This window comes from Globicephala melas, chromosome 9 (assembly GCF_963455315.2).
Source record: "Globicephala melas chromosome 9, mGloMel1.2, whole genome shotgun sequence".
Classification (NCBI taxonomy): Eukaryota; Metazoa; Chordata; class Mammalia; order Artiodactyla; family Delphinidae; genus Globicephala; species Globicephala melas.
In genome coordinates this window covers 43223863-43247176 of record NC_083322.1, presented here as the reverse complement: position 1 = coordinate 43247176, position 23314 = coordinate 43223863, and the positions used below count along the sequence as shown (strand labels likewise).

The following is a 23314-nucleotide window of genomic DNA, read 5'->3' as shown; positions in this document are numbered from 1 at the left end:
ATAATGTTGATTTAATTAAGCAAACACCTAAAATATCCCATTCATGTGAACTTGTGTATATATCTATACATGTGTAGCTAGTCTTAGAAAGAATTGTCTGAAAAGATGTTTCCCAAAATATTAATAATGGCTCTCTCTAGGTAGGGTAATCTGAGTGAACTTTTTCCCGCTTTTTCAATTTAGCTGAAGTCTCTTTCAGTAACTTAGGGGTGATTTGAGGAGGATAATGATGGTTGGGGTGGGGAGGAGGAAATAAATATGGGGAGGTGTTTTGAAGGCAGAATTGAAAGGACTTGGGGGGGGTCTTACTTAATAAAGCAGATCAAGGAGGAATTGTGAGTTAAATATGGTGTTGAGGTTTTGAGCCAGTTGGCGTGGTTGATACCAAAATTGGGAGGGGTATGCACCCTGTAGGTTGGGACATTTTCATTGGAAAATTGGCTTATTAATGTTAATATCTTGAACTATTATGTAAATACATGAAGCAGCAGCTGGAGTAGTAGCTAGTAGTGAACTAGATCAGGTAAAGAAGAGACTGGAGTAAGCAGAGGCTGGTAGTAAATTGTGATTTTTCTACCACAGAATTCAGCATTCTTGAAAAAACAAATGTCTTCTCAATTCTCATATTTTCTTGAATAGAATGGACAGGTATGATATATCCTCATTTTAGAGACTGAGGAATTAAGAATTAGGGAAATGGAGAAACTTCCAGTTATGTTCCAATGCTTACTGAATGGCAGCGGAAGGTCCTTCCTGTTGGTTGCCTACTGTGTTGCCTTGTATAGGAGAAAAAGTCTATCACTGATGCTCCTGTATCCCATTGTGATTGGCCCTCCTTTGGTTGTAACTCTTTCTTCTTTTTTAATCCAGATAAAAGAGGGCTTTGTTTTCAAAAGCCATGGTGGCCTATTTTTAAAGTTTAACCAATAACATAGATGAGATGCCATGAAGAATGGCTCAAAATAGAAAATACAATTGTATAATTGAGACAAAAGCAATATCCTGGAAATAATATTATGTTTAGTAGTAAGATTTAGAGCTTCTAATTATACTGGTCTTTTCCCTCCTCTAATTACTAATTTTAGAAAATGTTTCTTTCAATTTAAGAGTTAGTCAGCCTTAAATTTGTCTACTGAAACTATGTTGGAAACCACATTATTTCCAGTTCAGTTGAAATTACATGGTATTAAACTTGTATCTTTCCAGGTACTATAGACTTTGGCAGAAATGTTGGAATTTAAAGCATTAGTGCTTCAGTGGCTTTCAAAGGTTAAGACCCTCTTGTTTGGGCCATACACACTTTACCATTTTTGTATCTGGGCTGTTCTGGAATGGAAATGGGATTTATTCATTTCCTTTGGATAAAAGTATGTTATTTATCCCTATTTAAGGGTGGATTAGTAAGCCAGATTCTGGATTGAAATCAAGGGAAGAGGTAGTTTTACATTTTAATCTCATAGCTTGAATAAGTCATGAATTCTAAATGAAGAATAAACACCTTTATTTTCTTCTGTGAAATAGCTTAAACATAGACTGAAATGTTTGATAGCCTGTCTTAAAATAATTTGGTCCTTGGCCTTGAGCAGAAAATCCTTACATTTTGTAAAGAGAAGTAGTTACACTCTGTATTGACCTGGCCCAAGATGGAAAAACTGGGCACTTGGCCTTTGGAGTTACCAAGCTCAAATATTTGATTTGATTCATTATGTCCTCCTATAATTGAATTTTCCAGGACTTTCTATCTTATAACTTTTGCTTTTTTCCCATGGCTGTCTTCATTAGTGTATGAAAACATGGTGTCACTGGCCTATGAAAACAGAGTCACCTCTGTGCCTTCACTGGCATATTTAACCTTACCTGGAATCACCTCCAGTCTTCTTTGACAGAAGGAGGTTAGGTTCTCCAACCTTCAGTGAGTCTTTACTAAGAACTCCAGGCTTCATTTATTAAGCTCATCAAGATCATTCCTAGGAAACACTTTGAAGTTTACCACTGAATTCAGTACCCTGTGATATTTCCTTTGGTTTAATAGATGCTAATTTGATCTCAACTTAAACTTTTACTGAGTATCACCTTTAAACTTAAAGACAGGAACCTTCTTTTTGAGGCAAAGTGTCAGGCACATAGTAAATGATCAACATTACTGGCCTTAATAATAGAGGAAAAGTTCTGAAATGACACTTATTGGGCTGAGACTTAAATATTTGCTAATGTTAATTGAGCTATTGAGACTATTATAATTGTGCTCAGCCTGGCATAAGCCACTTAAATTAAATTCAGAAAGAAGTTGTTGTTAATTAGTAGAGTCAGCCCAGTAGTACCCAGGAAAATCTAGAGAAAAGTACATTAAATCAAGGTAGATTTCTCAACAAGTCTCAAACAATCTGCATGGAAATGTATAAAACATATTCCTTCATTGCTAGACATGGACCACAGATTTGACTTATCTCTAAACAACACAAAGTTGAGATCACAACCATTTAAAAGATTCTTAATGTTTAAAAAAACAGAGGACACTTTTTTCTTGTTTTAGTTTTTTGACTGCTTGTTTATTTTTGTTATTGTTTGGTTTTTCAATAGCAGATTTACCTTCCTAATACCAGGGTCTGAAAGGAGTTTTTCTCCTCAGTCTTTATATGGTGGACATGGTGTGATATAGAGAATAACAACCTTGACATGAGTGGGAAGATATGGTCAAATTAGTTGAATATATTCAAATCCAAAATTAAACAGTTGATTAGGTGTGAACCTTAAAAAGACCATTGATTCACTTTACCCAAATTGTTCATTTTTGCCAGTTCTTTGCTGCAGTGGAGATAGCCACTGGAAAAAAGATGAATTCATTCACTGATTGAATCCAGTGCCTGATGATTCATGAATAGTTGGGTGTAATTCTTATGACCACACAATGGTGGGTTGAAGCCTGATTTCCTAACTTTAGAAATTAATCTTTTTTAAGCTCTGTGTGTGGGGGGGTATGGCAGGGGAACAACCAAAGTAGTCTCTGTCTTCTCCAAAATTTAGGGACATAATTTAACCTTGCTGTTCAGGACTCTCTGCCAAAGTTGAGTCTGGGGCAGTTTCTTTTTTTCTCAGTCTAAATCATCTAGGCTAAATCATTTTTTAGCTTAAAATTAGGAGCAATCTTGGAATAAAGGTAACTGTCACAGCACCTCAAATTCATAATATTCAAGTGGACTGTAAATGGTCTCCTCATGGATGTATGTGCTGGGGCAGCCCCAGAGAGAGCCCCTGGGAAAGGAAATGCTGGAGTGAGGGAGCCACGGTCAGAGAATCTCCTCTTCAGCTGCATGACAGTGTGCTCCTGAGAAAAACCTGTAAAGAAATGAAATTTGTTTCAATCAAATTCTATTTTTAGTGTACTTAGAGAGTTGCTGAACATAAAAGGGATTCTGTTAAGAATCATTTCTTTAAAGTGGATAAACTCCTCCAATATTGTGTGATTTCATATTTTTACATATTCAGGGATCCTTGCCTAACTCACCAACCAAGTAAACATGACTCATTGTCTTAGCTAGTAATGTCTTTTATTGAGTATAGATTGAGTTTGTGATTTGTTGGGCTGTTTCTTACCTGATGTCTTCATCATGTGAATGTGCCAAGCCAATGACTATATTTTATTTTAGATATTGAAATTCAATACCAGTGTTACAGAAAGCAAAAGATCTTTCTATAAATTTTTTTGATATTGAAAATCCCTTGATCCTCACCTGTGGCTATTGAATGTCCCCTCTACTTCTGTATTATCTGGCAAATCTTTACTCTTAAATAGTTTAAGGACAGATGCCAAGGATTCATTGTAATTCATTGGTATCCCCATTTCTTAAACAGTAATCTGTTCCAGATGCTATTATTTCCAGATATTATTTATAGATGCTATGTATTTCCAGATACTGATTTTATATTCTTTTCTTGTAAATTAGTTTAATAGAGACCTCAGTTTGGAGAATATTAATTAAGAATATTTGGAGCTGTTAAGTTCCTTATTCTTCTAGTATAGTGACAGCTAACATTTATATTGTATCTCACAGTTTACTAAAAGCTATTACATACATTGTTTTAATTGGCCCTTATAATAACTCCGTGAGGCAAGTTAGTATTACTTTGCTACTTTTTACATTAGGAAAATGAGAATCGTCGAGAAAAATAGAATGACTTGCCTGAGCTAAACAGCAAAACTGGGACCCAGACTGTTAAGTCGAAGGCCTGTGTTCTTTCTGTCACATCAAGCAAACTTGAGACAGGTTTTTGCTTCTGGAAGAAGTGGTCTGGGCTATTTCTTTTCCTCTTTTATTCCATGCCCACATTTTGATCTCCTTCATCCCAGTAACTCTGGCAAGAATGGCCAGGTTATATGTCTTGGTCTCTGCCCTTTATGAATTGTGTTGTTCTCAACTGTTAGGAAACACCTTATGCCCAACCTGAGAAAGGGTTAAGGTAGAGGCTCAGGTTCTCCTATAAAGAAAACATCTCAACTTAATGACCCAATATCACAGCCTAGTGATCACAGGGAAAATAATCATCAGTGTCAGAGATGTGATAGACTGTAAACTGTATATGAGATCAGCTATAAAAATTATAAAACTGTGACAGTGAAGAAAATTACTAAATTTCTGGGAAAATAGAAAGTCAAAACAAAGCCAGACTATGATCCTGTTTTATGGAGAGACCAGCTTCAAGATTTCCTCCTTCCTCCAGCCAACTGCACCTGTGCCCCTTATATCAATTTCTTTTTATGCAGCATCTATGTTTCCCCCTTTTGTGCCATCCCATTTTCTTGAGCACTTGGACTAAATTCACTTCCCCTTCCTAGCTTGTTCCTTGTAGGTAAAGAGTGGCATGTTTTAAATCCTCTGTGCCTTAAGAGTAAAAGCTAAGGCATGGAGTTCTGAGGTTAATACACTTTTAAACCTGCCATGTGACCTTGGCATTTTGCATTTTTTCCTAATAAAATGAGGATATAGGTGCTTACTCCACTTGATTTGAAAGCTTGTTGTGAATAGTTAATGAGACAGTGTAACTAAAATCCTTAAAGCAGGATGTGAATGTGCCCTGGTTCTAATACTAACCTTCTATGTGATTTTAGGCAAGTCACTGAACCTCTCTGGGCTTTAGCATTTTTTATATATTTAAAAAATAAGGGGCTTAAACTAGATGATTTTGAAAGTCTTTTTAAGTTCAATTCAGTTGAATTCAGATGAATGTATTGAATATTTACAGTGTCATGAGCTTTAAATAAGGATGTAGTCCTTGGTCTTGAAGAACATATAATCTAGGGAATGGAGACATGTAAACAAATACTGTTGGGTGATATAGTAAGTGTCTTATGATGTAGCCCTCCAATTTTGATTCTCTTATTGCTAAATTCTTCTCCTCTTGGTCTCATTAATATTAGAGTTTATTTCTCGTCAGAGGAAAGGAATTTATCAGACCTCTAGATAAGTAGTTTCATATTAAGGAATGGAGTTTGCTTGGTTTTTAGCAGAACATTACTACTAATTGATAATATATGTGAGTGGTTAGCATATCTGAGATACCTTATGACACTCAGGATAGACTTCTTTAAATCAAAATAACCAATTGAAATTGCCATAATGACAAACTATTGAAAAACCTTTGGTCTAGAACATTACAGAAAACCTTGTGGATATCCCTAGTTAAGATTTCTGTTCTTGGGACTTCCCTGGTGGTCCAGCAGTTAAGACCCTGCACTCCCAATTCAGGGGGCCCAGGTTTGATCCCTAGTCAGGCAACTAGATCCTGCATCCCACATGCCACAACCAAAGATCCCACATGCCGCAACTAAAAAAAAAAAAAAAAAGATCCGCAACAAAGATCCCGTGTGCTGCAACTAAAGACCCAGTGCAGCCAAATAAATAAATAAATATTTTTTAAAAACCCAAAAGATTTCTCTTCTGGAAAGACATTAAATTTGATTGGGAGAAGAGTCAACTAGTAGAAGATTGGTCTAGAGATTTGGTCCTAACCCACCCCCCTCTTTCTTAAAATGAATCTGATTCTAACTCTTTGTTGCTGAAGTTGCTGTTGAGTTTTTCTTCAGTAAGTGGAAGGAAAACTTGGATATTTAATACCTTATCAAAGTAGTGTTGATAACCAAAACCTTTCTATTGCTCCTATCTCTGTTCAAGCAGAAGTTGTTATAAAACCAGAGAAACAATCTAACTATCCTACATATCGGTAAACTAAGATGTGACCGGTCAGCCTCTCATTCTCAGATTCCTGCCAGAATGGATTTCTGACATCCTGGAAGTTTTGTGGTGAGCAGTTCCCCAGCAATGTGTATAATCTTTCATAAAATTGTTTTTTAATCATCAAACCATATATTTTTAAAGATTGCTAAACTCTACTTTTCTAAGGTGTTCTTAGGAGACTTAAAATGATGGCTGCAGTATAAAACACTAGAGAACTGAAACAAAGAACTATTTCCTGAGGGTTCCCAAGCCAAACTGTAATCTTTCCCATCACTCATGCATGCCCCAAAAGTGCCAAGATGGCATTCTATCCCCAGATTAAAAGTTTCTTCTCTGGGTGATTTGGTGTGATATCTGTTATTTTACCCAAATTCAGCTTGTTATCACATTTTTGGATATTAATTCCAAGAATTTAAACAAAAAGTGTCTGTGTGAATCAGTTACTGGTGTGATGATAATCTTTTTCTCTTGTTATTCTCTGAAAATGGATTCCGATTTCTGGTAAATGGACTCTATTGGAGGATTCTGATTTAACCTCTGACACCTGTTTGGTTTAGCTAAGTAAACTAGAAAGTGAGTTACTTTTAAAACTAGCTTGTAACCCATACCTGTCTCATCAGATACTGTCTTCCATGTACAGTCTATTTCAGCTACTTAGAAGGAAGAAAAAATATGTGTTGGACTTAGAGGGACCTTTTTTGTTTTGTTTTAATAAAAAATATGTTGATCAGATGTTTAGCCAGGGAACAATGAATAATAATAATATTAATACTTCTAATCTCTGTTGAGTACTTACTGTGTGCTAGGTGTCGTGACAAACACATTTATGTTGTATCTCATTTGATCTTTACAGCAAATGCCTCTCTTTCACAGAGGAGAAAACTGAAGCTTAAAGAGATTACGGGCCTCTCTTAGGGTCAAACCACAGTGAGGGGTGGGACAGGACGAGAGCCCAGATTCAGGTTTATTCATTTGTGATGCAGCTGATTTCTACTTTGTCATACCTGTTGTAGTTGTTTTATGTTTGAAAAGTTTGTGATTATTGCAGGGATTACAAACTCAAATGACTACAGGGCCAGGCAGGTAACAGAGATGTAGATGCAATACAGCAAGGAGTGACGTTCAGGACTCATGAATGCTTTTCTGAGCCAAAGTCATTCAAACATTCAAATGTGGATTTGTTTAAAAGAAGGGCAAAGGGTCATGAAGAACCTAGGGGTAAGGCAGGAATAAAGACGCAGACCTCCTAGAGAATGGACTTGAGGTTATGGGGAGGGGGAAGGGTGAGCTGTGACAGGGCGAGAGAGAGTCATGGACATATACACACTAACAAACGTAGTAAGGTAGATAGCTAGTTGGAAGCAACCGCATGGCACAGGGATATTGGCTTGATGCTTTGTGACAGCCTGGAGGGGTGGGATAGGGAGGGTGGGAGGGAGGGAGATGCAAGAGGGAAGAGATATGGGAACATATGTATATGTATAACTGATTCACTTTGTTATAAAGCAGAAACTAACACGCCATTGTAAAGCAATTATACCCCAATAAAGATGTTAAAAAAAAAAAAAAAAAGAAAGGCAAAGGAATCTGTGGGTCCTTCATCCCCAGAAAGTCACCCTCCTTGGTGGGGAGGGGTCGTTTATAGATTTGTCTCATACTAACCCAATAATCATTTGTATACCACTTACATAACATAGGTGTGTGTGTGTGTGTGTGTGTGTGTGTGTGTGTGTGTGTGTGTGTATGTCTATGGGCACAGTGTGGTATGCAGGGAAGTAGTTGGGCTTTAGAGGTTTTAGTCCTGGTTTGAATATAGGAACTGCTGTGTGATTTTGAACAAGTTGTTTAACTTCTCTGAACCGTGTTTCCTTAATCAGTCCAAGATAATAATTACCCAGAGGGGTTGTTGAAAGGTTTAGGAGTAACATACATGGAGTTCTCAGGATTGTGCCTGGCACATAGTGAACACACAGTAAGCAGCAGCTGTTGTTTTTATTAATATATTTGTTTTTATTGCTAGACTGTTCTTTGCAGGCAGCTGTTAAGTCACATATATCCTCATCACTTAGCACAGACTTGACATTGTACATTACCTTTGCCAATTTGGTCATGCATAACTCTTAAATTCTTTTCAGTAAGTAATTATAGCCATCAAAATACTTGAGATGAATAAGAAAGAGCTATTTCCCCACAACCTTTCTTCCTCATTATAGTGAAAGTAAGTCTCACGTAAAATTTTGCTACATGTGAAGACATTTATTAAATAAACACATAAGCATGCAACCATTCATACTCTAGGCTTGGGGAAGGCTCATCTCTATGTCTTTCAGGTACTAGAACATCACCTTCCTGGAAAGGTTCACTTGAGGCAGATAGGATAGTAATCCAAAGCAAGATCCATTTATCCTCATAATGAGCATCAGATAGCTAGAAATTTTCTGCTCCAAAGACAAGACAAAAGATCACTTAGGCTCAAGACTTGGACCATATCCCTTCAGGGTCTTCCTGGATTCTTATATTCTGTTCAGGCAAAGAAGAGTATGAGTGTAAAAATATTCAGCTAATTTACTTATCTTAAATACCATTAATTTTGTCAATGAATCTATTTCTAGAACCCATAATGCTAATTATCAAACCTCTGCACCAATCAAAACTCATTTCTGACATTCATTTATGGTAATTAGAAAGTCTCCAGTGTTACTAGAGACACCAATAGCTTAAGTGTTTGTGGTAGACCCCTCTGGCTTGTGAGCTTTGCTTCTGATTGGAATGGCTGTTTTGAGCACAAATGCAGACTCTAGAGGAGCGATTCCCAACTCGTATGATTTTGCCCCCAAGGAGACATTTGGCAATGTCTGGAGACATTTTGGTTGTTACAACTAGGGGGAGGGTGCTATTGACACCCTCTAGTGTGTAGAGTCCAGGGATGCCACTAAACTTCCAACAGTGCCCAGGACAGCTCCCCATATCAAAGAATCATCTGGCCCCAAATGTCATTAATGAGGAGGTTGAGAAACTCTGCTCTAGAGTGTAGCTTAAGCTGATTCACATTCTTTCATCATATGACCTTGTCTATGATGATGTATTTTAAAGTTAAATTACAGACTTTATAACACTCACCACATAAACTTAGCAGCAAAGACTTGAATGAATTTAGTAATTCATTGCAATACTACGTGTGGAAGGCATGAATTTAGAACCTAGTTATTTACTATCTATGGTAGACCCAATAAATAACATAGCCTATAAAAACTTTTAAAAAACGGTAGGTTCTGGTCTTGTTCACCTGGAATGTAGGGATGGACTTCCATTGCCCAAGTAGTGCTCCTGTAAATTGGCATCTTAATGGACACTCTGCTGCTGAGTTATTAGGCTTTTTAATTTACTTCAGTACAGCAAACATGCTGTGAGCCAGAGACTATGGGAAGGGTACAGCAAACAATAAAATAGTCTCTGACCTGGAGGAGCTTACAGAACTGTAGAAATCCAGCACAACATGTCTTCAAGAAAGCCACTTACAATTATAATGTCCCTACAGCCTGTGATTGTAGAGATGCCCATAGTTTATCTTGGTTTCACTTCATATGAAACCAGGAAGCTCCATTTATTGCCTTTTATATTATTTCCATGTTGTCTGAGCCATATAGTCCTCTATATGTCTTGCCAAAGTACTACCAGATAGTAGTGGTATAACTATGTATTTTATCTAAAAAAAGCAAAAATGATTAAAATTCACAGGTGTTCAAGAGAAACAGACCCTGAAAAAGCAGATGTTTTAAAGGAAGATTTAAAGAAAGAAAAAACTCAACAGTTTCACTTTTTTGTGAACATGTCATGCTCACCTCTCAAATTCTGGAACCAAGGAAATGATCAGTAGCATCACTGGCACTGTTGGGGTCTCCAGTCTCTCTTTTTGCCTTTGGGTGGATCATCAGCATGCCTTAATTGATCACACTGAATAATGTGTCAGCATTTGCTAAGGAATGCTCTTAGAACACCTGCCAACTGCCCATCTATTCATCATTTCCCCTCATTGGAGATGGCACTCAAGGCTGTGTGGGTGGCTACATAATTGCTGACATGTCTGCATGTAAGAATGTGGCCTGAAACATTCTAAACTTAGAAACTATTCAGATCAGACCTCGTGGTTGTTGTTTTTGGACAGTGATAACTGTGGCATTCTCCAGGGTTTGTAAAATGAGCTTTGACATTGCCAGCCGTAGGTTCCAGCTTTAATAGTGATCTGTTCAATGAGCAACGGTGGTCCGGAGAGCATTCATTCTTCTGTTTACAACTTGCGTCCATTAATTATTATTTTTCAAATCGGGGTTTCACTTGGCTATAAGTAGATAATTTTATGGAAAGAGGTAAAAATTTGGTCACCTGGTGTTGGGGGGCAGTGGTCAGAGCAGTAATCAGGTTTGAGACCAGTTGTATTTTTGGCACTATATTAGCCAAGCACTGGAGTTAGTTTCCCTTCAGCTGGTTAAGTTACATGTCTATTTGGTGAATAAACTTTGCAGAAATAGCAAAATTTGTCTCTGTGTCACTTATAAATGATTTATTGTCTTTTTCATTTAACATTTTTATGTATCAATGGTATGTATTTTAAAAGTCCCAGCCAAAGTCTATATTCCAGCACTGCCTACCTTTTATATTCTTCTGGGCAGAACATTAAAAAAGAAAAAAAAAGGGTTTTACAGTATATAGTATAAAGAAATTTCTCAGGAGTAAGTTGTTTTTCTAAAACCAGTTTTATATGAATTCTCAAGGCATTTGGCAAGTGTAGATTGGTGTCAAGGAAAATTATAATCCTAGACCAGAAAAACCATCAGGGCTTCAAAGAGTCACAAAGATCATACCTTGCTGTTGCAAAGCATCAGGTGATTTAGGCAATTAGCAGGTCTCTTTTTATGAAGATAAATAACTTGTGCAACTGAAGTTTTTTACTGAATGGGTACACTTTCTCTGTTGTTTTAATAGCTACCCCAAATGGTAGCATGGTTAAAAATGTATGCTAATCCTGGGTTTGGTTTAGAAGTTTCAGCTAAATGCATGTTATAGGGGTATCTTAGGTTTTTTACTTCATGTGAGGTACAATAGAATGTAATCCAGTCCCCTATCCTATTTATACAAAATAACATAGTAGCAAAGCAGCTAAGAATTAGATTCTTGCTATGCCTCTGAAGTAAAAACCCAAAGTTCTCTTTTATCTAGCTAAAGGTTCAGCACATAGATAATGAAACACTTCTTATATGTTCATCTGGCATTTAAATCATCTCTATGCCCTTTCTTTTTTCATTTTGAACCTTATTTCACTGTTTTTTGGTAAAAGAATAATTCTCTTGGATACAAATTGGATCTTTTCAACCAAAGTAAAAGTTGAGACCTGGTAAACTTTTTCTTCTTCCTTATTGCAAGGCCTTTGCCATGTTGGAGTACGCAGCAAATGCCATGACAAATAACATGGTTGAGTAGGAAGCATGTCCTATTTCTTGCCTGCTTCCAAGTCTCCCCCAGATTTAAAGTGTCTTTCTAACCAAAGGGCAGCCATGTGAAGAATAAATTAATTTCAGCAGTCATTAGAGCTGTCTGTAGCTTGGCGTTAGCTGTGGCTAAAGGTGAATTGGAAAGATTTTTTTTTAAAGTACATGACAGATATATTGAGGTAGGTCTGTTGTTTCCATGTGACATCACTTGAGTCCCATTCAAATTGGGAGCCTGACAGTACCTGATTGTGTCCAGGATTTAAGAAGTAGTTTAGTATGGCTCCTAGTTGTGCTGGATTTTTAGGCAGACTGACTTTGAGGTTCACCAATTCAGCCAGCATTATGGGACACCCACTGTGTACTGAGTACTGGAAAATTGAGGGCATGTTGGGTGTAACTTCATAAACATTTTATTCACATCACCAAATTTTCTAGCATTTTCATTGAGGTACAAAGGAAAATCAAACAATGTCTCGCTCCCTGATTAACAAGCCTCAGAGAATTTCTAGAGCACAAGTCATATCAGGCAAAGTTGTGTGTCTGTGCGTGTGTGTTTTAATAGAATTGCTAAAGAAGTAAAAAAGGGAATCCAATACATGTAACTTACATAGCTTGTAGTAATATATTGAAACAGGGTCTCATGACATTTTACTTGAAACTGGATTAAACTTGGCTACAGAATGAGCAGTGTCCCATTGAGTGACACACAGAGAGGGCCAGGGAGCACTGCAGAGTTATCAGCTCTCCTGCATCGCCTTAGGAGGCGGTAGTTGGTAGTGTGCCTCAAGTACCAGGAGAAAGGTTTTCCTTTTTCAATGTCATTGTTAGTCTAACAGAAAAAGTAGAATTTACCAGCTGTTACTAAACTGAAATAAGCTTTCAACTATAGGAAATAGTAACCAGGAGTGTTGTTTTACAGGTGAGAAAACTGAGCCTGAGAGAGGTAAAGTAACTAGCCAGAGGTTGTACAGCTAGTAAGTAAGCATTACCAGCATTCAGATTTAGATCTAATAGACTCCAAAGTCACGTGATCATTCCATCATCTAGAATGTCATTAAGCCCCAGTTGCAATTTGATATAACCATTAATATATCAAAATTGTTTCTTAAAGTACATTTATTTGTGTTAATTTATCTACCTTTTATGAATTATGCTTTCATAGTACTTTTAACTTCTCTTATTATTATTAATATATATATATTTTTTTGCGGTACGCGGGCCTCTCACTGTTGTGGCCTCTCCCGTTGTGGAGCACAGGCTCCGGACGCGCAGGCTCAGTGGCCATGGCTCAGGGGCCTAGCCGCTCCGCGGCATGTGGGATCTTCCTGGACCGGGGCACAAACCCGTGTCCCCTGCATTGGCAGGCGGACTCTCAACCACTCCGCCACCAGGGAAGCCCCTCTTATTATTTTTAACAGCTTTATTAAGATATAATTTACATGCATACAATTCGCCCGTTTAAAGTGGACAACTTAATGATTTTTAGCATATTCACGGGTTATGCAACCATCACCACAATCTATTTAGAACATTTTCATCCTCCCTAAAAGAAACTCCACACCCATTAGCAGTCACTTTCCATTTCCTCCTGTCTACCACCCACCCCAGCCCTAAGTAATCACCACATGCTTACTATGTTTATGGATTTGCCCATTCTGGACATTTCATATAAATGGAATAATACAGCATGAATAATACAAGACAGTCACAAAAAAGACTTTTTGTGACTAGCTTCTTTAACTTAGCATATTTTTAAGGTTTATCCATGTAGTAGCATGTGTAAGTACTCCATTTCTTTTATGGCTGAAGAATATTCCACGTTTAATTTATCCATTCATCAGTTGATGAACATTTGAACATTTGTTGTTTCTACTTTCGGGCTATTATAAATAATGCTTCTGTAAACATTTTTGAACAAGTTTTTTAGTGGATATATATTTTCATTTCTCTCGGGCTTAAACCTAGAAGTGGAATTTCTGGGTCATATGTTAATGTTTAACTTTTTGAGGAACTGCCAGATTGTTTTCCGGAGTCACATACCATATTTCCACTGGCAAGGTATGAGTGTTCCCATTTCTCCACATCCTTGCCAACACTTGGTATTGTTCATCTTTTTACTTCTGTAATTTAATTTTCATAATCCTATGAATTAGTCAAAGAAAAACATTCTTACTGGTATTGTATAGATAAAAGCTGCAAATCAACAAACATTAAATGAGAAACTCAGTATGTGTACAAATAGAGGGGAAGAAATGAATGGATAGATGGGGAAGGAGCATGGATAGTTCAAAATAAATCATACAAAAGTAATTTAAAAGTTTTTGCATCTGACACAGCTATGATGGTTGTTAGAGATCATATTTCCCACCCCTACATTTTAAAGGTGATGAAACCATAGGCCCTGAAAAGGGAAGTACATTGAACACTGACCTAAAGTTGTTTAGTAGGGAAGCCAGGACTAGAATCTCTGTCTTCTTGGCTCCCAGGCCATTGCCTGTTCCAGCACAGCCTATTGCATTCTGTCCTGGGGGATATATAAACTCATCCATATCATAGGAACTCCATTTTCCTAACTCATTCATCCATGCTGACCTTTTTTAAAATAAACCTATCTTAATTCGTATGAGGTATTGGAACATCAGCAAAGCTGAAACCTCCCATTGGGAAACTTTTGATAGAATTTGTTCCACATATTGCCTATGATGAAACTGATGTGCAGGCAGAAAATTAATGCAGGCAAGGTTACTTGGTGACGTTTCTTGGGTCAGATGGCTTGGGTGTGAATTCTGGCTGTCACTTGCTAACTGCGTGACCCTTTCTGTAATTCTGTTTCCTTATGTTTTAAATGGGGGCAGTACTAGTATCTACCTCATAGAATTGTTTTGAGAGTGAAATGAGAGAATCCCTGTAAGGACGTTAGCACAGTGCCTGGCTCCTAGAAAGCCCTAAGACAATGTTAACAATTATTGTTATATACCATCAACTTGCTTAGACCACGGAAAACATTGTACTCTATGATTTATAGACAATAAATCAATCATTCCTTTTAAAAAAGTAGCTTCACTAAAGGAGCAGGCCTAGGAAATAGCTGTTTTCTAGTCTTCATAATTTTGAGTTATATAGAACATAATTAAATTCCCTTTGTTAAGAGAAAAAAACTTACTATGTTAACTTCCCATCCTTTACAAATTATGAACTAATTTCCTTTATACTGTAACTTTGGGCAGAAACCAACCTGGAAATTTCAACCTATGTTAAAAGCCCCAACAATGGGAAAACTTAACTAAAGCACATATATCTGTTATTGCTACAATATATTACTAGTGTTTTTCCTCAGTGTTATTGTTTGATTATCAATATAAATATCCACCGGATTACTTTGTGGCGCCAACTGTATACGTTTGTGTATCAGTGAGAAGAAAGGGCACCCAATGGGGAATCAGGAGACAGCATTAAAATCCCTGTCCTTCCCTGCCCTTGTTCATTACCACAGGCAGTGTGCTCATCATTTGAACATTAAGCTCATCAGAGCTCTAAGCTTCTGTTTCCTCATCTGGAAGTGGGAGCCGAGGTGATGAACGATTTTTATCTCAGAGGGTATCATGAGGACCAAGTGATAACCTGAGTATAACAGCACTAGCCCAGGGCCTGGCCCACAGTCAGGGCTCAGTAAATGACAGCTAAACAGCAATGTAGTGGGGTTCTGTATGCCATACATGAGATTGGGAGCCAGATTCGATGGTCAGTTTAGGTGAAGAAATTGGACATGTCTGTGTTCACATAGTATGATTCATGTCTACTTTGCTGTTGCTGCTGCTGCTTTCCTGTAACCAATTTTAGAGCCTATCTTGGCAGCTGGAAGTATTTGGGATTAATTTCACACTCACTTTATGAGTTGAGCGTTTTCCTGCAAGCAGCTCCCTGGGCCTCTGCCTCATTACTTTGGCATCAATTGATATGGCAGTTGGATAGAGATGTCCTTTGGGGTCTCCATTTTATTTGGAATCCTTCAATTTGAAAAAGCAAAACAAAGGCCATCAACACATTGTGCTTGAAATCGTTAGCATTTATTTTTTCCTAAACCTCTCCCTTTCTGTAGTTCTGTTGAACGCCAGGGAACACACATCTTGTACAGCCAGTGATGAGCACTGAAAAATCACTGTCCCTCAAATGTAAGCCCTAGCAGCTGGTTGGCTTCATTTCTCAGTTCCAGGTGAGCTGCGAGATCCTCTAGGCCCTGGTCAGACAGATCTAAATCTTGATGGGTCTAGTTTTTCCATCCCTTTTTACTATGTTAATTCTGCTAAATTCATTTGGCTCTTGTGGAGAACAAAGTAAACTTGGCTATTACGTGTAAAACTAAATTGAGAACATGGAGATCTGTTTAGTATTTCACGCTGGCCAGTAGGTCAGGAAGATTTTCCTTGGGGGTAATTTACATAAGGAATTGTTTATCCCATTTCTTTCCAATTTCTGTGACCATTTGGGGATAGCAGACTCTTTCCACAATGGCACAGAAATATATCCAGCGAGACTGAAACTTAGAGAAACGATGCTTCTCCAGGATTGATGTATTTTGGGTCTTGCTCAGGAAAGATCCTGTGGCTTGGGCTGCTGTCTCACTGAGAAGTCATTCTTCCACCACAGCTGTGTTTAGCAAGTTGGGTGGGTCCACGAACTGACATGCTGTTACACTTAGTAAGAATTTTCCCTTGATAGTGAGGAACGTGCATAAAAGCCTCACTTAAGTCCCAGCAAATGCTCTAAATGTTTGCTGTGATCCGATGGCTACTTAGAGCACAGCCTCCATCAGATAACACCCATACTCAGAATACCCTGTGGCTCTCCAGTAACCTGCACACTCTTCACCTTGACATTTTGGTTCCTCTACAGCAGTTGCCCAGATGACCTTTTTTGTCTCATCAAATGCTCTTCCCAAACTGGAGTATTTGCTCCTTCCTGAACAAGCAGCCTCTACATTTGTGCTTTAATGCACTTGCTCAGGTTGTTTCCTTCACTTTTAAAGCCCCCTTACCCAATATCTATTCTTGAGGACAAATTTCAGATACCTCTTCTCAGTGGCATGCTGGTAGATATTTACCAACTGGCTATTCGTGAGGAGCAGGGTGGGTGGGAAACCTAACTTTATAACAGTTGTTGATTTGCATGTTGTAAATACTTCCACCGTGGCTGATTTCAGGCTTCTAGCATGAGGTCACTGAATGTGGAGTTGGGAAGAAATGGGCAGTAGCTCACCATTGCAGAGTGTTGCCAACATACAGATGCAACAGGCATAAATAACCTCACGGGCCTAGATAACAGTAAAATAATTAGGAAGTAATGCGTATTGAGTATTTATTACTTTTGTTTTCATGTAACTTATTTTTAAGTTTACATAATTTAATTTTTAGCAATGGCCATGTTTAACAACTGGCTCACAAAATTCCTGAAAACTGAATAATCAGTCCTTTCTCCTGAGCTGGTAGGAGCTGGCTGAGCCTGGTCCAGTGGCCACTGCTGCTTCTTCCACCTTTTCCTTCCCAAGGCCCTCTATATTCACTAGTAGTTAGGCCCTTCTCCAAACCTATAAGGTGCTTCAGGTCTCATGCAGACTTCAGAGTGAGAGACTCCAAGTCGAATCCTGCTTTCTCGTTCCCTAGATGATGGTCAAACTGGCTACTTAATTTGCAGTTCCCAGTGCAAAATGAAAATGCAGGGCCCTTGTTAAAAGGTAGAAGAAAGTGCTATTGAAACAGCTACTAAAATATAAAGTTTTTTCCTTTCTTCAGTGGTCTCTCTTTCGCACCTTCTGGTGGTGCTTTTATTTCCTATTTAATGTTATTTCAAGTAAGGAAAAATTAAAATTTTAAATTGTTAGCATGAATTCTAAGATTAATCTTTATATTGTGCAATGCCAGTTTTAAATGCAAATATAAGAGCACTTAACTCTCTGAGTTAATGAGCATATCTTCTCTGATCATGTGCATGGTCCATTATCCTATAGACTTCACTTACAAAGCACAAATTCAAAAATAAAGTTATTAAGACTTTCAAGACAGAGACAACAGGGCCTTAAACCAAGCGTGGAGCACTTCTAAGCACAGACACAGTTGGCACACTCTATGTACAGTACTGGGCACATTCCTTACATCTGCTGAGCCTCAGAGGCCTCATCTATAAAACAGAGATCTTGCCAACTAAGTCTCAGCGGAGGCGTGAGGATTGAACGCACTGATACCTGTATGGCACAGAGCAGATTGCTTGGCATACAGTTCATGCTCAATTAATTGGAGGGCTTATTATTAACATAATGATCATAATGTTAGTGGTATTCTCCTCCTTAATAGTCTATAGGGTCTTCCCTATATTGTCAGTGTTTGCCTCCTTGACCTATTTTCCTTTCTCCATTATAAAGTCTTTGAAGATGGAGGTTATCTCTGTTGCCATTGAATTTTCTGTAGTGCTTCCTGCAAATTCTTGCACATCCCTGGCACTCAGGAGGCGTTTATCACCTTGATCTTTGTATGATTTGGGCTTATTGACAATAAGCATCTGTGTCATAATATGATGGCCCCCCACAGTGAGGCTTAATTGATAACATTCACAGGAAGAAGATGAAATTAAACTTAGATTTTTAACAGGAGTCAGTTGTAATCATGGTGAGGGTTGGGGAAGCAGATAATTCCAGGTGTTTTGGTTTAAGGAAAGTGACTTCTCCATGTCCTCGAGGGAACTTCTTGAAGTAATGGGGAAGGGATGAGTTCCAAGCCTCATTTGAGTAAAAGAGGCCCCAGGGATATTAACTCTGGCCCATAGTAATCTGCCCCTTAGCTAGCTTCTTTCACACTTACTTTCTGTGCTGCACAGTAAGGACATTATTACAGTAATGCTTCTTTCCACTAATTGGTTGTGTATGTATGTTTCCTGTCCAATAAATTATAAGATCCTCATGGGCTACAGGGTATCACGTACCTTTGAATGCAAATGAAAAGTAGCACAGTAGTAGGCACTCAGTAAGCAGTGTGCTTTGTTAATGCTTACCTTGGTCCCAACGCCCAGGGCTCCCTCTAGAGCTGAATGTGAATTGTGATTGCCTTTCATAACTCCTGCAAGTGGCAAGGAATCCTGGTTTGCCCGGGATTGTCAGGCAAGGGCCTTCAGGTGCTTTGTCTTTCTCTAACCTACATCTCTTTTCCAGTGTCTCCCAGATACTCTGAGGACTGTCCCCTTATAGCCCTTCTCGTACGTGGAATTTGGGAGACCACACAGCTGCAGACTATACTTGTTTGACTGATGATTTTTTAATAGGCCCTTTGGGCCAGTGTCAGTAAGCCGTGAAATATCACCAAATGGATCATCTGCACTAGACTTCTGAAACTCATCTGAGCTCTAGTCCCTCAAGCTGGTGGGGACTTGTAGAAAGGAGCTTACATTGCCCCGGCTTTTGCTACTCCAGTTCTGGGGGCTGTCATGTGCCTTGAGCCTCTGGCCTAATCAGTTCCTTACTTTTAATGAGCACAAAATTCACCAAGACATTAAAATAAAATAAAACACCAATGGGCTGTCTTCAGTGTTCTATCCAATTGTTACTTTAGTTCTTTTTTCCACAGGATTATTCAAGAGGATGAAAAAAAAAAAAAGCCAGTTCTACTCACTCCTGCCAGTTTTATCCTAAGTAGATTTGGCATTGTAAAGCTAACGCACCCTGAACATTTTTTTCTTTCAGGTCCCTGTGGGCTGGTGCCTGACATTTGTGTTAAAAATGACATTGCTTGATTGGTCAAATGTTTGAACATTATCTACCTTTTAAATATAGTAAAGAAATATTGGATATTCCAATACCATGTAAAAAGTAATAGAGGAAGACAGTTATTTTCTGAAAAGGGTATTATGAAGTTATTATTTGAAATTCCAAGGTAAATGCAGTTACTTTGATAAGAATTTTTTAAATTGATCAAGAATTTTTTAAATTGATCAATCTCTGTGACTAGTAATAATGACCGTAATAACTGTATTAGAGGTTACTTATATTATCATATATTGTAGAAGGTGAATCGATGGTGAAGCAGACACTGAACAATGTCCCCATTAAGCTGATTTCGTGGATATTTTCATCTCTTGGCCATATGGATTTGGAATTACTTAGGGTATTTTTTTAAAAGAAGGAAGCGAACAGATGAATGATAACTCTTTTATTACTCAACATAGCTTGTGTTTGTGGAAGACAAAGTTCATGAAGTTGTTTTAAAGAAAAACAAGAATGTGCCAAATGTAATTTGTTGAGGGCTCAAGAATTGTGAAATTATCCCTAACTGAAGTTTGTAATTTCTGCAGGTAATCTCTCTAGCAGATGCAGTAGAGGAAAACCAAGACAATCTGTTCCAGTCATTCACCAGGCTGAAAAGTGCCACCCATTTGGTGATTCTGCTGATCGGGCTGTGGCAGAAGCTTAGCGCCGACCAGATTGCTATCCTGGAAGCGGCATTTCTGCCACTGCAGCAGGACACTCAAGAATTGGTAAGGACCCACAAGCCTGCAGTGGTAACAGCCAGCGTTATTGAAAAAGGTGGTGGTTTTAGGAAAATACCACATGGCTATCATGTTTTCTAAGGTATCAAATGAAAGCTTGGTTTTGTTTTGTCTTTTTACCCAAATCCTGTTTTCCTTTTCTTCAAACCATAATAAAAATGTCAAGTAAAGGCCTTTTTTCTTCTAGAGCTATTTAAAAAATAGGTATATAGTCCATTTTTATGTGGTATCCAGTCTATTTTTTATATACTCTTCAATCACTTAGAAGCCAGGGAAACAGTCATTTGACCACCAGGGTGATGGCAGTAAACCTTCAGATTATCTAATCCTTTCCTTTTCCATGAGAAAAAACAATTCAGCCATTTTAATTTGCTCAACGTTCTTAAATTTAAGTGTCACTTCAAGGGTTAGAGAGAACTGAGGTGGCCTCGCTAAATGACAGGGATATTTTTTTACATTTATGTAATTCTTTATATGTAGTTTATAAACTCTTGATCCTTTGAATAGGCAGTTTAGAACAAAAAGGGAAAAAGTGGGGGCATGCATTTGGAGTTTTTGGTGAAGGATGATATAAATAAACATCTTAGATGCTTTGAATCATTGAGGTATGTGACTACCAGGTGCCGTTAACGCATGCTTTTATTTACAAAGAAATATATACTTCTTTGAAATCAGAGACGCTTGAACTTATTTTTTTGTATTGGAGGAAACTGTTTCAACAAAAAAGTCATTTCAGATCCATTTTTAAACACAGATGTGAAAACATGGTACTAAAGATAATAGTACTAAAACTGAAATTTTGGGGTGTTAACTAGGTACCATGTTTTCTTTTAAGTGTTTCACAAGGATTATCTCATTTAATCTTAAACAAGGACCTATAATATAGTTAAGGTATTGTTTTCATCCCTGTTTTACATATGGGAGAATCTAGGCTTTGAGAGTTAAGTACCTTTCTGAAATTAGTGAGTGGTAGAGCCAGAATTTGGACCAAAGTCTGTCTGCGTCCAAAGACATGTTTTTAACCTGTATACGGTATTTTACCAACAAAGTCATGAACACGATTTTGAAAATCACAAGCTTTGTCAGTTGAATCTAATTTTCTACAGTTGGGTCAAAGGGTTGTCAGAATAAAAAAAAAAATCAAGCTATATTTTATATCCTTAACAAAACAGTAAAAATAAATTAGAAAAAATTTAGAGTACACATTATTTTTAGATTGATAAAATTACAGCTAAAATCGACCTTTGAGAAGCTAGAAATGTACACTGTAATAATAGAAATTAAAGAATAGAATGGTTAAGATTATATATATATATTTTTTGAATTTTATTTTATTTTTTTTATACAGCAGGTTCTTATTAGTCATCAATTTTATACACATCAGTGTATACATGTCAATCCTAATCTCCCAATTCATCACACCACCACCTTCACCCCCCACCGCTTTCCCCCCTTGGTGTCCATACGTTTGTTCTCTACATCTGTGTCTCAACTTCTGCCCTGTAAACCGGTTCATCTGTACCATTTTTCTAGCTTCCACGTATATGCATTAATATATGATATTTGTTTTTCTCTTTCTGACTTACTTCACTCTGTATGACAGTCTCTAGATCCATCCACGTCTCTACAAATGACCCAATTTTGTTCCATTCTATGGCTGAGTAATGTTCCATTGTATGTATGTACCACATCTTCTTTATCCATTCGTCTGTCGATGGATACTTAGGTTGCTTCCATGACCTGGCTATTGTAAATAGTGCTGCAGTGAACATTGGGGTGCATGTGTCTTTTTGAATTATGGTTTTCTCAGGGTATATGCCCAGTAGTGGGATTGCTGGGTCATATGGTAATTCTATTTTTAGTTTTTTAAAGAACCTCCATACTGTTCTCCATGGTGGCTGCATCAATTTACATTCCCACCAACAGTGCAGGAGGAGTCCCTTTTCTCCACACCCTCTCCAGCATTTGTTGTTTGTAGATTTTCTGATGATGCCCATTCTAACTGGTGTGAGGTGATACCTCACTGTAGTTTTGGTTTGCATTTCTCTAATAATTAGTGATGTTGAGCAGCTTTTCATGTGCTTCTTGGCCATCTGTGTAAGATTATATTAATAAGAATATTAACTATTACTATCACTATGAACTCAGATTTAGTAGTCAAAAAGACTTGGGTGGCTTGAGGTGCTGGTTCCAGCAAAGTCCTTCTGGTCAAGTTTCTTAGCTGATCTAAATCTCTGCTTCTGTAGCTCTAAAATGGAAACAATTATGTTAGCTGTCCAATAAATTGTAATAAGAATTAAATGAGATAATTGGGTAGAGTGCTAATCATCATTAGTAGTGGTTTGTCTACTTTATATGTATTATTTATAGTCCTCACTAAAGCCGTGCAAGGTAGATATTACTACCTTTTCATGGTGATTTGTCTCCTCGACTACACTTGAGGGCAGGAATTATATCTTACTCATTTTTATATTCTCAGTGCCTGGCACAATGCCTGACCATAGCGCAGTTGACATTTGTTGGGGTGAATGAATGGAGATAAGGGTGGAAGCTAACAAGAGGTGATTTGGCAGAACAGATGGAGTGGATCGAGTCTGGAGCATGAGGAAGCAGGGCAGGGCCAGCTGTATAATTTACGAGGTTGAGTGCAAAATGAAAATGCAGATCCCTTGTTCAAAAAAGTAGGAAAATATGCTAAAGTGCTGTTAAAACAGGTACTAAACACATAGCTTTTTAGTTTCTGTAGTCACTCTCTCATCGTGGTATTTTTGTTTGCTATTTATTTATGTAGTTCTAAATAAAGAAAAATTTAAAGAATTGCCACAATTATACAATATATACAATACATATACAATATATGCAACCTGTATTTTGTAGCTCATATGCATTTTGTTCTTATGGAACTGCAGAATTGCTGCACAAAACTTAACTGTCTTTATTTTACTTCTTAACCAGTGCACATCTACCAACACTCTCTACCTTCAGCTTCCTGCTAAGTAAGGAAGGACTGAAGGGAAAGGAGCTCTGTGTCACTCCATTTCCCTTTCTTTCTATGTTACCATT

The 23314-nt window shown here is 37.8% G+C and overlaps 1 protein-coding gene across 7 annotated transcripts in view; it reads left to right on the top strand.

Annotated features, from left to right (window-relative positions):
* Positions 1 to 23314, top strand: part of BBS9 (Bardet-Biedl syndrome 9) — a 445438-nt gene that overhangs the window by 341696 nt on the left and 80428 nt on the right. For all 7 annotated transcript variants that reach the window (XM_060305435.2, XM_060305434.2, XM_060305433.2 and 4 more), the window contains one exon: positions 20057 to 20239. In XM_060305435.2, coding sequence (XP_060161418.1) covers positions 20057 to 20239 — 183 coding nt within the window. The remainder of the gene's footprint in view (positions 1 to 20056; positions 20240 to 23314) is intronic.